At 38.6% G+C, this 15181-nt stretch overlaps 1 protein-coding gene across 4 annotated transcripts in view; it reads right to left on the minus strand.

The window, feature by feature from the left end:
- Positions 1 to 15181, minus strand: part of MINDY3 (MINDY lysine 48 deubiquitinase 3) — a 68452-nt gene that overhangs the window by 15615 nt on the left and 37656 nt on the right. For all 4 annotated transcript variants that reach the window (XM_052803216.1, XM_052803205.1, XM_052803196.1 and 1 more), the window contains one exon: positions 3316 to 3388. In XM_052803216.1, the coding sequence (XP_052659176.1) occupies positions 3316 to 3388 (73 nt within the window). The remainder of the gene's footprint in view (positions 1 to 3315; positions 3389 to 15181) is intronic.

The raw sequence follows: 15181 nt of genomic DNA on the forward strand, positions 1-15181 counted from the left end.
AAGTGGGCCGCACTGATCACACAACGAGCTCGCATAGGAAACCCCAGTCGCCCAGGAATTGTGGAATTGATCATGGACTGGCCAGAAGGCAAAGATTTTGGAATGTCGCCAGAGGAGGAGGTGACACGGGCTGAAGAGGCCCCGCTGTATAATAAACTGCCAGAAAATGAGAGGCAATATGCCCTGTTCACTGATGGGTCCTGTCGCATTGTGGGAAAACATCGGAGGTGGAAGGCTGCTGTATGGAGTCCTACACGACTAGTCGCAGAAACTGCTGAAGGAGAAGGTGAATCGAGTCAGTTTGCAGAAGTGAAAGCCATCCAGCTAGCGTTAGACATTGCTGAAAGAGAGAAGTGGCCAGTGCTCTATCTCTATACTGACTCATGGATGGTGGCAAATGCCCTATGGGGGTGGCTACAGCAATGGAAGAAGAGCAACTGGCAGCGCAGAGGTAAACCCATCTGGGCGGCCGCACTGTGGCAAGATATTGCTGTTCGGATAGAGAAGCTAGTGGTAAAAGTACGTCACATAGATGCTCATGTACTCAAGAGTCGGGCCACTGAAGAACATCAAAACAACCGGCAGGCAGATCAGGCCGCCAAGATTGAAGTGTCTCAGGTGGACCTGGACTGGCAACATAGGGGTGAGCTATTTATGGCTCAGTGGGCCCATGATACCTCAGGCCATCAGGGAAGAGATGCAACATATAGATGGGCTCGTGATCGAGGTGTGGACTTGACCATGGACACTATCGCGCAGGTTATCCATGAATGTGAAACATGTGCTGCAATTAAGCAAGCCAAGCGGCTAAAACCCCTGTCGTGTGGAGGGCGATGGCTGAAATATAAACAGTGGGAAGCCTGGCAGATTGACTATATCACACTCCCACGAACCCGCCAAGGCAAGTGCCATGTGCTTACAATGGTGGAAGCAACCACTGGATGGCTGGAAACATATCCTGTGTCCCACGCCACTGCCCAGAACACTATCCTGGGCCTTGAAGAGAAAGTTTTATGGCGACACGGCACCCCAGAAAGAATCGAGTCGGACAATGGGACTCACTTCCGAAACAACCTCATAGACACCTGGGCCAAAGAGCATGGCATTGAGTGGGTATATCACATCCCTTATCACGCACCAGCCTCCGGAAAAATCGAACGATACAATGGACTGCTGAAAACTACATTGAGAGCAATGGGGGGTGGAACTTTCAAACATTGGGATACACATTTAACAAAAGCCACCTGGTTAGTTAATACTAGAGGATCCGCCAATCGGGCTGGCCCTGCCCAACCAAGACTTCCACATACTGTAGAAGGGGATAAAGTCCCTGTAGTGCGCATGAGAAGTATGTTAGGAAAGACAGTCTGGGTTAGTACCCCCTCAAGCAGAGACAAACCCATCCAAGGGGTTGTTTTTGCTCAGGGACCTGGGTACACCTGGTGGGTGATGCAGAAGGATGGGGAAGTTCGATGTGTACCTCAGGGAGATTTAATTTTGGGAGAGAATAGCCAGTGAATTAGGCTGTATGATATTTAACTGCTAAATAACCTGCCAATGTATGTCATTGTATCTATAGTGTCTATATGCCATATCAAGGGTATTACTGTAAGAATTACCCAAATGACTGAAGGATGGACTTTGAAACTGAGCCAAGTACAACAGTGATAGAACTTGAACTGATGCCCAGCAATTTCCTCGAGATCAGCCTCTTCGACCTGCAGGCCAAGGGTGTGGGTTGCACCAAATGTACCAGCCACAAGTTCCAGAAGCAGCGTACAACAACCTAACACCTCACACCATCTCTCTTATCCTGAAGAACTGTTACAACAGATGGAGCCCCAAAGTCATGGACTAAATAAAATTGATGGACACATTGAAGAGATAGCCCATCGACTAAGGGAATACTATTTGGGGGGGGGTGTGTGTCCATATACATAATATATATATAAGACAAGGAAAGTGGTAGTAGTTGATTGGAAAATGTAAGATCTGGGCATGATGTAGATGGTATAGAATAAGGGGTGGATAATGTCCTGGGTTCAGCTGGGATAGAGTTAATTTTTTCAGGAACCTGGGAGGTGGGGGGGGCATAGCCGGGGCAGCCGACCTGAACTAGCCAAGGAGCTATTCCATACCATGTGACATCATGCTCAGTATATAAATGGGGAGCGGGCCGGGGGGAGGGCTCAGGACTTTTGGTGGCGGAGCGTCGGGTTCCGGGTGGTGAGCAGTTGCACTGTGCATCACTCTTTTTTTGTATATTCTTTCATTAGTACCGTTGTTGTTGTTGTAACCTTTTTTTTGTGTTGTCCCAGTAAACTGCCCTTATCTCAACCTTCGAGGTTCCAGTTTTTTTTCTTTTCTCTCCTCCGTCTCCTCCCTATCCCACCGGAGGGGGGTGGGAGGAGTGAGCGAGCGGCTGCGTGGTCCTTTGTTACCGGCTGGGCTGAAACCACGACACACTTGTAGATTGACTACTGTATTGAAAATTTCTTAAGTATTTAATTCCTCTCTTAATCAGCTCAGGTATTGTCGTGGTTTAACCCCAGCCAGCAACTAAACACCACGCAGCCGCTCACTCACTCCCCCCCACCCAGTGGGATGGGGGAGAAAATCAGGAAAAGAAGCAAAACCCGTGGGTTGAGATAAGAATGGTTTAATAGAACAGAAAAAGAAGAAACTAATAATGATAATGATAACACTAATAAAATGACAACAGCAATAATGAAAGGATTGGAATGTACAAATGATGCGCAGTGCAATTGCTCACCACCCGCCGACCGACACCCTGCCAGTCCCCGAGCGGTGAATCCCTGCCCCCACTTCCCCGTTCCTATACTAGATGGGACGTCACATGGTATGGAATACCCCGTTGGCCACTTTGGGTCAGGTGCCCTGGCTGTGTCCTGTGCCAACTTCTTGTGCCCCTCCAGCTTTCTCACTGGCTGGGCATGAGAAGCTGAAAAATCCTTGACATTAGTCTAAACACTACTGAGCAACAACTGAAAACATCAGTGTTATCAACATTCTTCACATACTGAACTCAAAACATAGCACTGTACCAGCTACTAGGAAGACAGTTAACTCTATCCCAGCTGAAACCAGGACAGGTATAAACAGCGTATTACCCTGGCATGGAATTTGAAATGGATTTGCAAGTGCAGTATGTGGAACAAATTTTAGAAAATAATGGTCCTGTTTTTGAAGAGATACCCTACACAATGAAGCATTCATTACTGTTTGGAATTTGTCTCTACTGAATGAGTACAATTCAATTAAAAACTCTTATTGCAGTAGAAGTACAGCCCTTACCCTCAGGGTCATATGTCTGGAAAACCCTTCTAGCTTGTTCTGAAGGCGCTTCAGGAGCAACAAGGGCCATATCCTTAGGGGAAAAAAAAGAAAAAAGAAAGAAAAGAAAAAAAGAAAACTTTCAGAATATTCTTAATTCAGATACAGATTACTAAGGAAATATTTAGCCATACTATACAGGGTTGGACCTTATATTAATGAAAATTTAAATACAACAAAAGAAAAAATTAAGGTAATTTGGCAATGATAGCAAAGCGATCAAGAAATGTGTTAAAGATTATTCCACAAACTTCTAGACAAATTTTATATAAGTCTTTTCATGCAGATGTTGTGGCACAAAAGCTAATTGGAGACTACATGTATTATGTGGCGATTTATAGTATCATTCTTTATATCTGAAAACACACATACATGTACCAGTGAAATTTATTGAGTGTACTGTGCATACACTGAAACATATGAAAATTATTTAGATAGAAAGCTGTGATAGAATGTTTTGAAGTCCATTTCACAGACTGGCAGAACATAAATTTGTTAGCTGCATGAGAAAGTATGATTTCAACAGTAGCTATTGTAATACTTTTATTTATCTGTGACTTTTTTCATCTCAAATACAACCATGCTTTCCAAAACATATGCAGAGGCGCACATCTATGTCCTATTGTAAAACCAGCAAAAAGCATAGCCCTCTGGTTTTATGCCAAAAAAATTATTATAACAAAAGTGAAATTTTAAGTTATTCTTGAGAAATGAAAGGTGGCATAAAGGGTAAGAAATGCACCTATTCAAGACACCCTTTAGTTTAAAAAGATACAAAGACTTGATGTTCAAATAGAACATGAAACTCCAAAATAGAACTCCAAAAACTGCTCACTAGGGGTACTTAAAATCCTACATCTCCTCTTGCAAATTTACAATCACCTATGTTGTTTTTCACATAGAAAGGAAAATGAAAAACTTGCTCAGAGGGAAACACTGCATTTGACAATACCCCCTCTATAGGTTTTCTTCCTGTCAAAGTCAAAATGTACTGTTACCTGCTATGCTATCAACAGTAAACACAAACCCCCAGAAATAGCAGCATTAACATTACTCTGAATAACATTAAACCCTGGGAAACTTGCTTTTGTTCATATTGTATTAAGTAAATTGATTTGTTACAAATCAAAAAGTTACCTTAAACTGATTTACAAAGTATACATAACCTTTTGCCTTTTTATTTCCAGTTCAGCTCAACTTTGCTTTCTGAAGATGACTGAGATTTTCTTGAAAGAGAAAATCATGACAACATCCTCTCATTATACCTGTATGCGCTAACAGTGAACTTTGGTCTAAACTATACAAGTCTGTAGTACTTCATCTGAGGTAAGGCACAGAAAAAAAATCAGAAAATGTAGAATTAAAAGATGCCTAATGACCTACTGTTCTTTTAACAGATTAAGAGAAATGTTTCAAGGAAAGAACAGAAGCAAATCATACATTTGACCAGAATTCCACTCTCACCCAGTTTCTCCTAAGAGCTGACTCCAAATCAGTCAAGGATTTTAAGTATACACCTAATGGCATCCAGCATATACTTAAAAATTTTCCTGAATGAAAGCCAACTGCCTAGGACACACCAACAGGGATAACATGGAACACAACATACACTTAAAATTAACAGGCAACAGTTTTAATTTGAACAGATGAATGATGCAGCTATTACTGGCATAAGGTGCATGCAATGGGGATTACAGAGCTCCCCTCATTTCCATGTATAGGAGAGACAAAAATTTGGTATTATACAGGATATTAGACAAAAAGTTAGGAGATATCTGCCCTGTCTTCCAAGGCTTTAGATCACCAGCCCATTATATACTTTCACTCTTAAGGGCTACTCCATTGCCCCTTGAGCAAAACGCAAACATCTACATTACAAAGTGATGCTGTGCATGGAGGGAAGGACTGGGGTTCAATTTGCTGTGATGTATTAAGGGGTATCCACGTTGCATCTTTACTGGCAATGAAGTTTGTGCCAAACGTCAGTCCTAGAAGCACACCATGCAGAAGCAGAGCCAGTTGCTGGAAGCCCTTGTGTCCACACTGCAGGCAAAGCACTCTGAAAAGCCTCCTAGTGTGCAACTTCAAGTGTTGGCTCCACCAGGAGAGAAAATGCTTTCAGCACATCTGTAGGACACTTAATTGCATGCAGCAGGATTCCAAGTCTAGATGCAATGCAAATTTGCACCAAAAAGCAGCTCTCCAACATGCTAAGTCACTAATATAGTTGGATCTGGTGAATCACATCTGCTAGAATTCTCCTAGTTCCTGAGATGCAATAGATTTATCAGGACTAAACTACTTCTGGCTCCAGCCTACTGCCTCTCTTGCAGCACAAGAGCCACCTTTCACTGTCACTGGACTGCAGAGTCCATCTTTAGGTCAGAAGCAGGCTTGCCTGCAGGTAACCTCCTGTACTATGTGACTTCTCCAATCATCCTGTACCCAAGAGCTCCAAGTGAGAAAGCGTACAAAAGAAACTAATTTGAGAGAAGTCCCTTTGTCCTTCTAGTCCCTCCTAGTGAGAACAACTTGTTAATTGCTTGCTTAATATACTGGAAATATAAACCCTACATTTTTATATTAATTCAGTATCATAATAATGTAATTTTAAGGACATACAAATATAACTAATTTGGAACAAAACCACTATTTAATGAAAAATATTCCAATGATTTTATAAATGAATGATAACTAGTAGAATACTTACAGAAAATCAATACTTCAGCAGTGTATCTTCATGTTTACTTATGTTCTAAATTTTTTTTAAAGTACTTTGCAGATAAAGAAACCATACCGCTTTAACAACATCTACAGCTCAACACAATTAGTTTCATGATGCCAAACGATGTATGAAGTTGTGCAGTTGTTGAGTATATGCTCTGTTATAATGGGTAACACTTATGTGATCATATAAGGTACATACATACACTGTAAAATTTGACAATATGTGACCAACTTTTAAATAATTTGGAATACTCCAGAATTGGAAAAGTTTCATTTTGGGGGGGTCAGTATTACAGAACATACTAAGTAGGAGTAGATTTCACTATCAGCGAATTACAGTAAACTATTGCAAATAGGTCTCAGTTTAAAATCGAAGATGCTATGGCATATAGAGCATATTAACAACACAATGATCAGTGATTTCAATACTCAGGATTTAACTCTAAAGAGGGGATATTTTTATGGTAGATTCTTATTAACGAATTAGCAGCTCATGGAGCCAATGTAACAAGGGAGAACTCTTAAAATTTCTATGATATGGAAGGACATAACCAAAGTCACTTCCAACTGCACAGACATATTATTTCAAATGCAAACTACATAGCTCTACTTTTGTTTACGAGTATGCAGTTCTTTTCATAAAATCTTAATGTAATCCAAGAATAAAGACTTGGATCATTTGTGTGGTCCTCCACCCCCCCAAATTATCTTGTTAATGTAGTACTTTCCAGTTTCATGTGATGCAAAACAGATTTTTTAAAATAAGTCTCCTGAAACTACCAACAAATTTGTTTTTGATAGTCCAGTTGCAAATAGTATGTATTCCTGTTGGCATTTTAATTTTCCAGGTCCTTAGTTATTTCAGTACATGTGTACATGGGAAGGACTTATTCTCTAAGTCACTGAATGCATTACTCAATACTGAAAATTCTCCATGTCTTTCAGCTGAACTTTTAAATATGGTAAAGCCTCCCAGTTATTACATGTTAACACTTTTTATTCATTAAATGTGATTTACTGATGCTCTAAGCAAGTCATTTCACAAGGAAACTTAAAAAAGTTTCCTGCCTTGGAGAGATGACCAAAAAATCCACCCCTCTTATTTTCAAAATAATTCTAACTTTTCACTGAGACTGTTGTCCTATAAATAGTTAAAAAAGCAAGATTTTAATCCTGTATATACAAATCCAAGCATTCTCTAACTTAACATGTCATTCATTTCCAGTATCCAGAAAACTTTAAAAGTTCAACTAGTCCATATATTTGTATCTAGGGAAAAAATAAAGTAAAATACCTCCTTCAGGCAGCAAAGCTGAAAATGTGACAAAAATCTAACAAAAACATACTTCAGCTGCCCAAGCTGATATTTCATCATATGTGCCAAAATACATCCCCCACCCCAGCCTTATGAATTGTATTTTGATGTATCCCATGCATTGAAAGTTCCATATAAGGGAATCCTATCAACAGTTAATTATAATTGTTTCCAATACTAAGTACAACATGTCCCAAAAATCATGTTTCACTTGTTGGCTCTTGCGATACACAAACAAGTAATTTTATATTACTTTGAAAAGTTATTCTCATCAGTAGTACCAGTTATTTTAAGATCCCATGTTTACCCTCAGAAGCAAAAAACACTCTTCATAAGTTTTAATGAAAACATTCCAGAAGTTTTCATTCTACAAATCAAAAGCAGAACATAATGGCTAAGCCACACTGAAATTCTGGCTATGAATTTTTACAAAGATCCCACCCTGAAAGACCTGTTGCCCTTGAAAATGAAATCTGTTCACATATGGACTGCTTTACAGTTCTACACTACCAGTGTTGAGGGATATGTGGAAGAATTACATATTGTAGTACTAACTTCCTTCTTTAAAATTTGCCTAAAGAAAATTTAGAAACACTGATAATTTATCAACTGTTTAACTTGCTATAATTTAATCAAATCTGCAAGAATGAAGATTATTTAATCCATTCTTATATTACAGAGAAAAGTGTGTATTTTTTCAACGCTATAATCAGTGGCTTTCAAGCCAGCAACTTTTCCAAAATGGTTTCCTAAGAAAACAAGGTTGATGGGATCTCTGAAACCAATTCCCATCTCTCTAGCTGACTTTTGCATCTATTGCCCAATTTCAGTTTTACTTGACAGAGGGAATAGAGTCTCACGACTCGTTGAAACTGGAAGCCAGGTAGGGAGGAAATGTAGTTGTTCCCACCAAGAGGGAAGGCAGAACCCTGCTGTGAATCGCTGTGTTCGGCAATAGGTAGAGACCATTCAAACACCACTGGCACAAGCCCAGACCTGTGACTGCATGCCTGGCTGTTATTGGGTGGACCATCACAGGAGACAAGTGGTGGGTTACTAGAGCAGGTATTTGCACGTGTGGGAGAGGGAGAAAGAGAGGTGCGAGACAGAGATGGAAAGAGTAAAAAAAAAACACTTAAGAAAGGGTCTAGGAGACAAGCTGCTGGAAGACAGGCTTCAGGTGGTCTGCGCTTACATCACATGCTTTGACTTAGAAGTGCTTCCATATGTAGTTTTAAATTAACATGACTTGAAGTAGTTGTACTGTTTCACTAACTACCCAGGGGAGCAACCTCAGATTTCTTCAAAGAACATTGCTTTATTAAGGTTCACATCAGTCTTGGGGGCTTCAGAGATGGCAAAACATTTGGTGAAGGTACAGACAGTTCTGACAGATGTTGGGGAGGGAGGTGGCAGGAAGAGACCAGACCAGAAATCCAAAAATCATTTGGTAAAAGCCTAAGTCCAATAAAGAGTAAAATAGTGGACTGACTCAGTATAGACTTTTGTTTATCTCTTTACTCAACTGAAGTGGATATTTGAAAATTACTGCAGTTGATGTGGAAGGAAGAGATTGCCAGGCAAACTAAGATGAAACTTTGATCCACTAGGAGGGTGGAAAAGAGTCTGTTACACATTCCTATCATTTATGCTGGAGAGGAACAGAAGTCCTTATCCAATGACAGCCATCCACAACCCAGCATTGTGAAGATTTTTGAGTCTGGAGGGATCAGATAGTTTAATCACTGTTCCTGGTCCAGATGTAATGCTGGGGACTCTGGTGAACGTACTGAGCTCCTGATAACAAAACTGCCATAACCATGTCAAACCCACTGGGGTCCTGTTCTGTTTTACTCTGAGTGGGACTCAAGGGACAAGTTAAACTGGGCGAAATACAACATCTGTCTCTTCAACCACCCATGCCATCAGAAACACAACCAAGAAAGAAGTGGCAGTTTTTAACAGTATGGGAAGTAAAAAGATAAAACTCAGAACAATCCTAATACTGTGAGACTACCCAAGCAACACCTGATGCATGGTGTAGAGGCAAGAATGTCAGTCACTTAATCTCACGGTGGAGTTGGTTCAAAAAGAAATTTGATTTTAAATGTCAGTAAGGTTCTTTTGGAGATTATCTTGTGAAGAGAAAAGACACTTCATACAATCCTACTGATGTACTATGTAACTGTATCATTACCATTTGGGTGCATAGGTCTTTCGCACGTGACCAGAATGCATTTCAAAATGGGTAGTGCTCTAAAACAAGAATGTGAAGCTTCAGTTCCTCCTGTGGCTGTAATCCATTTGCAACAAATCTCTAGAGCCATAAAAGCCACATCCAGTGTCAGTACCCCAGAAGACAGAGAAACACAGAGGTTTCTTCTTCAAATGGTGAAGGGATCCTGCTACTGAAGCCAGAACTGATGAAATGCTCTTTGCAGCCTGAGAAATAACCACCCACTTAACTGAGGGAGAATAGACTGAATGCAGCTTTATTTGGAGGCAAGGAGCAGAAGTGTCATATGTATCACCACATATACAAATGAGGTTATGTGTCCTAAAGGTGTCAGATACTGTTTTACTCGCAGAGACTGGCTAGGAAGTGAACCAAAGAATAAAATTTAACATGGACTACATCACTACAGAAGTAAAAATAGGTTCAAAGTCTTGCAGTGATATAAAATTTAGTTGCTGGTTCTCACTGAGATTGAGAAGATCAAATAGAACATGAGCATTGCTTGAAATAAAATAAAAGCTTTCTTGTGGGTCCTCCTAGGAGCTAATTATCAAATCAAGGAAAGAGGGAGAGTCCTTAAGATCCAAAATAGGAGGCTGTTATTACCATCATACAAAGAACTGAACAGATATGGAAAGGCCATAGATCTTGTTTCCTCTTAGGCACCACTGAATAGATGTTGAGATTGCTGAGGTATGCAGTGACTGGTTCTAAAAATACTCACCAACATAGCATCTACTGCCAATTTAGGCAGACTATTGTGAAGGGTCCCTGAAAAGGGACAGAGTTGGAGAATTATACTGTGGCAACAAAGCAAATCAAATCCTAGAGCCCTTACCTGTAAAGTCCATACTAAAGTGTTTAATGTTATTTGACATAAATGTAGTTTAGGATGCATGCCAGCCCCAAGATAGCAGAGTTCTTATCACGCGTCAGAAAATAAAATACAGGCCTTGTAATTCAGACCAGCAGAAGATGGCACAGTTTACCTGAAAGTGTTCATTAAGGGTAGAGGTGGTGGAGAAACATTCATGGTAAGCAATTTGTTTCAACAAGGTGGTTGAAGGGAAGTAAACTGGCTGTAGTTGCAGTCTGCCTTGTGAATAAGAGTGAAAGGATTGCATTTACTCTACAGTACCTGCAGTACCTTGCTGGTACTGCAAACGGAAGAGAGTTCTCAATAGGGCAGAATGAAAACCTACATATGGACTACTGTTCAAATCCTTTTTCACCTTCACCCATACCACCCAGACAGAAAAGGGACCCTACTTGATCCAAGGGTGGGGTGAGGCTGTGGAGGAACAGCAAATACAAACCAAAGAGCAAGAACTAATAACAGAGGAATCTACAGTGAGCACACTGTCAGCCTATCCATCTGGAAAGCAGGGCTTTTAACATGCACTCAACTAAGTTATGGAAACCACAATATATGCTGCATTCCTGTGGGAAAGGATGGTTTAATGAGACAGCCAACAAAAAAAGCCACAGCATTGCAGTTTTTCAAAAATAAGAGAAACTCAAACTACATTGAATACATGTTTAACAGTTACATTGCCACAGATGTTGGTGTTTTACTTCAAAACATTACAAGAAGGCAACAATTCACTTGTTGACACGTAAAAAAAAAAAAAAAAAGCGCTTCTTCACCCTGCTTTGAAAGACAGATTACAAGAGATTACTGTAAAACAATAAAGACTAGGTATATAGTCTTTTTTTAAAATTCACAATTACTAACTTGTTTTACTCATCATCACAGAACAAAGTCTTCATTTTAAAAGCAAAAAAACATTACTGGAATTATAGACCAGGAGTCAGCAAATTGGAGTTTACTGGAATTCTTATCTAATTCTTATCTAATTACTAAATTACATGTACCCTCCAGTCACAAGTTTAATCCGAAAGGGCAGCTTTTCAAATTATCTTTTGTCTGCTATATTTGGATACTTTTTTTTTTTTTTTTTTTTTTTTGAGGACAGAGTACAGTGCTATTCAAACGCTAAACTTTATTCCTAAGAGGAACCAAACCGGAAGTGAGCAAATTCCAACTTCCAAAAACTTCACAATATAATTCACTCAAGATGAATGGTAGCTTCTATTATCATGCTACTTTTTTTCTACTTAAATTAACATCTGTGTAAAATACTATTTCTATATCTAATACTATTTCAGCCTATAGACATGAAGTGTTTGCTATACAACCTGTGGTGAGCATTAACATACTAACTCTATTCGGCAATTACAATAAGGAGGTGGGAAATGAACAAGTATGACAGAAACATTTGATAGCAGAGTTCAAAGCCAGCGAAGATGTACTGCAGAAATTAAAATCTTCCTATATACAGTTCTCACAGTACTGAAAGCTGCACTTAATGTTGGAAAATAGCTTCAAGTGTTCAGTTTCCCACTTAAACCATGTAATTCTCTCTTGGGATGATGAAAACCCTCTGGTTTCCTTCAATCAGCATGATGAAATGTTTTTGAAAACGGACCAGATTAATTATTTTATAACTTACATATGGCAAAAGTGTTTCTAAAAGACAATTACTAGCCTGGTTACTTATTCTAACAGTACTATCTTATGGCTTTACATGTGAAATGTATGAGCTCTGTGAAGTAATTCAGAAAACAATATATTAATAATGCCATGTAATTCACTTCTGTTTTGTACTGATAAATAGTATTTTAGGGAATCTTTATACATACATGTGTTAATACATGTATGGAGAAAATACTAAATATTCACGAACTTTACACATTTTCACTTATTATAGAAAGAGTATCACCTTTTATGTTCATATGTGAATTTGGTATTTCAGGTAGCTAATTCCAGTATTAGCGGAATAAAGCAATTAGCTTCTATGAAAAACAGTATGTTTATTCCTTTAATTAATGCAAAACTTGTGATATTTTTCTCCTTAAAGCTGTATTACACAGTAAAGCCCATCTCACATCACATCAATTACATTAGTTTTCTTAACTACGCATATGCAATCACTGAACTTTTTTTTCCTAAGTACATCCACATTGTCTTGGTGTTTCCATACCAAAGTGTTTTTAACTTATTCAAGTCTTAGACTGACAACTTTGGCGCTCCTCTGTAACACAAAACAGTTATTTTTAAAGTACATATATAAACGTATATGCATATAAAGATTCCTGAAACTATCAATTGGTAGACCAAAATGGCATTGGACTCCCTACAATACAAATTAAAATAAGAAAATACAGTAATAAATTTCATACCCTTATGTAAAGCAAACCAACACTGGAAAAAATGCACTTAAATACTGAAATGAGGTTACTTCAGTTTTAGAAACAAACAAATATATTATTCAGACAGCTAATCAAATATGACTTCTGATGTTACTTAAGGGGAGAAATAAAGATAGAAAATTAAGGTAATGTCTTAAATTTCACTAAATGTGCTTCATCTCTGCTAGGAAGAGTTAAAAGCTTCCTCCACCATAGACAGTCCCTGCTTCCCCTTTTTTTGTGTTTTTTTCCTCCTTCCACATTTAGGCTTTCAATTCATTCATTCACATATCCTAACCTGAAAGTAGAGCTGCCTTGTCAAAAGAGGTTAAAGATGTTACTCTGTACACAACAAAGTTGCTATCAGTATGAAGAGAGACAATAAAGGGATGAAAAACTTATTTTTGAGTGCTTCGCAAAAAGTGGTTAGAAATGGATTGCTAAGGGTATTTGTGATTGTACTTGTACAGGATGAAATCAGATGCTGTATATGGATTCTCTCTAATGTTCCCAGGGGTTCAACAGCTGTCACATGCATTAAGGTTCTCTGGATCAAAGAACAGCTAAAACCCAAACTGATTTCAACCAGGTTCCTGCCATTTATAAAATTACCTGAAGTCTCCTGGAAACATACAGATTCTCTACACAAATTCAGTCTGTCACGTCACATGTTTATTAGGCAGTTGGGGAGTTTTGCAAAAAGGAGAGTTTGGCATAAAATTTCAGAACAGGACTACAACAGTTACTATTTTAAAGAATATTTTTATTATTGAAGCATATGTTGTCATGTTGGCAGCCTCATTTAGTGTTTCTAGTTCCTGCATCTATTCCAGTAGGGTTTGGGAACATGAGGATAAAGCAGGCTGAACAGAGAATAAAAAAAAAAAATCTCATCTTCCACTTCCCAAGGATACATGGTGCCCTGCTCAGAAAGAACATCTGGTCTTCAGAGGTTTGGGGAAAAAAAAATGCAGAAAGACAGAAAATGGCCACAAAGTAATTGTTGTTTAGCCCAAGAACACTTCACTTTAAAATACCTTTAATACGCATTCAATAACTATATTTAAAAATCTCTATTTCATAAGCTTTGTAATACATTTATGACTTCAGGACATTTTTCTTTTTCAGGAAGAAAAATTCTAAGGGGAAGAAAGAATCTGAGGAATCAGTCTAGAACATGTATTTATAACAGGCGAGCACAGATTAGCAGCCACTCATATAGATTCATTTTCTGAAGCAGAAGAACAATGGGTATACCATCAGTTCATATGCTAATTCTGGAACTGCCATTTGATCACGTAGTGAATACTAGATTTCCAATAAAATAATATTCCCAATATCATTATCTAGAAACAATTTTTGCAGTTAGTAGGCTGTAATTAGAAGATAGAATAAAATAAAAAGGAAGGTGGCTTGTAGAGCAAAGAATGGATGGCATGAGCCTGCCACTATCACAGTTTATGATTTCTACCTATTACCCCATATAAGGAGACATGGAATATGGGGTGAAGTTGTTCATTCTACTTACCTATCATGTCTCTTCATTGTGATACTACAAGCATAAATTCCTTATTTTGGAAGACAGTGGGTTAGATTTCGGGACTCTTAAAAAAAATTCTGTGTGGAAATGACTCAATAAAATTTCTCTTTTAAAATTCCATTTCTGGAATGATTCCATGAAGATAATCCCTGACTATGAATATACTATTTGCTGGCCTAAATTGATTTATTTACTGACCTGCCTTGGTTTAGAAACTTTGACAATCACGCATATATACTTACTGAATAAAGCATAGAAACTGAACTCAGCTTTTTTCCCCCTCCATGTGCTGAGGCTGCATCTTATGACGAACAGCATCTTTTACCTCTGCCCTATCTCCTTCATAAATACACAGTCATGCCAAAGCCTGATGTGAACACAAGCACACCATTGCATTTACATACTTTCTGGAAAGGAGTATTCTACTGCATGAAGCTAACATCTTTCTTTTCATTCTTCACTTGATGCCAGATTAACTATTAAGAAACCTAGTATTTTCTTCCTAATTGTTTGCATACTATTAAATGATTGGTAAACCAGAAGGAAATGAAAGCACACTAAATTTATCAAAGTTAAAGCTTTTGGGCTAAGACTTTAGAAGGTCTTTAAGGGAATAAAAGAGAAGTTTATGCCTCTCCCCTCCATCTACTCACAAATACTGAATGAACTACAAATTGGTTAGGGTGTAATAATACCTGCTCCACTATGAAGAGGTCTCAAATAAAAAGGGTAGTAGTATTATTTTGGGGAAATTTGA

Source organism: Harpia harpyja, chromosome 1 (genome assembly GCF_026419915.1).
Source record: "Harpia harpyja isolate bHarHar1 chromosome 1, bHarHar1 primary haplotype, whole genome shotgun sequence".
NCBI lineage: Eukaryota > Metazoa > Chordata > Aves > Accipitriformes > Accipitridae > Harpia > Harpia harpyja.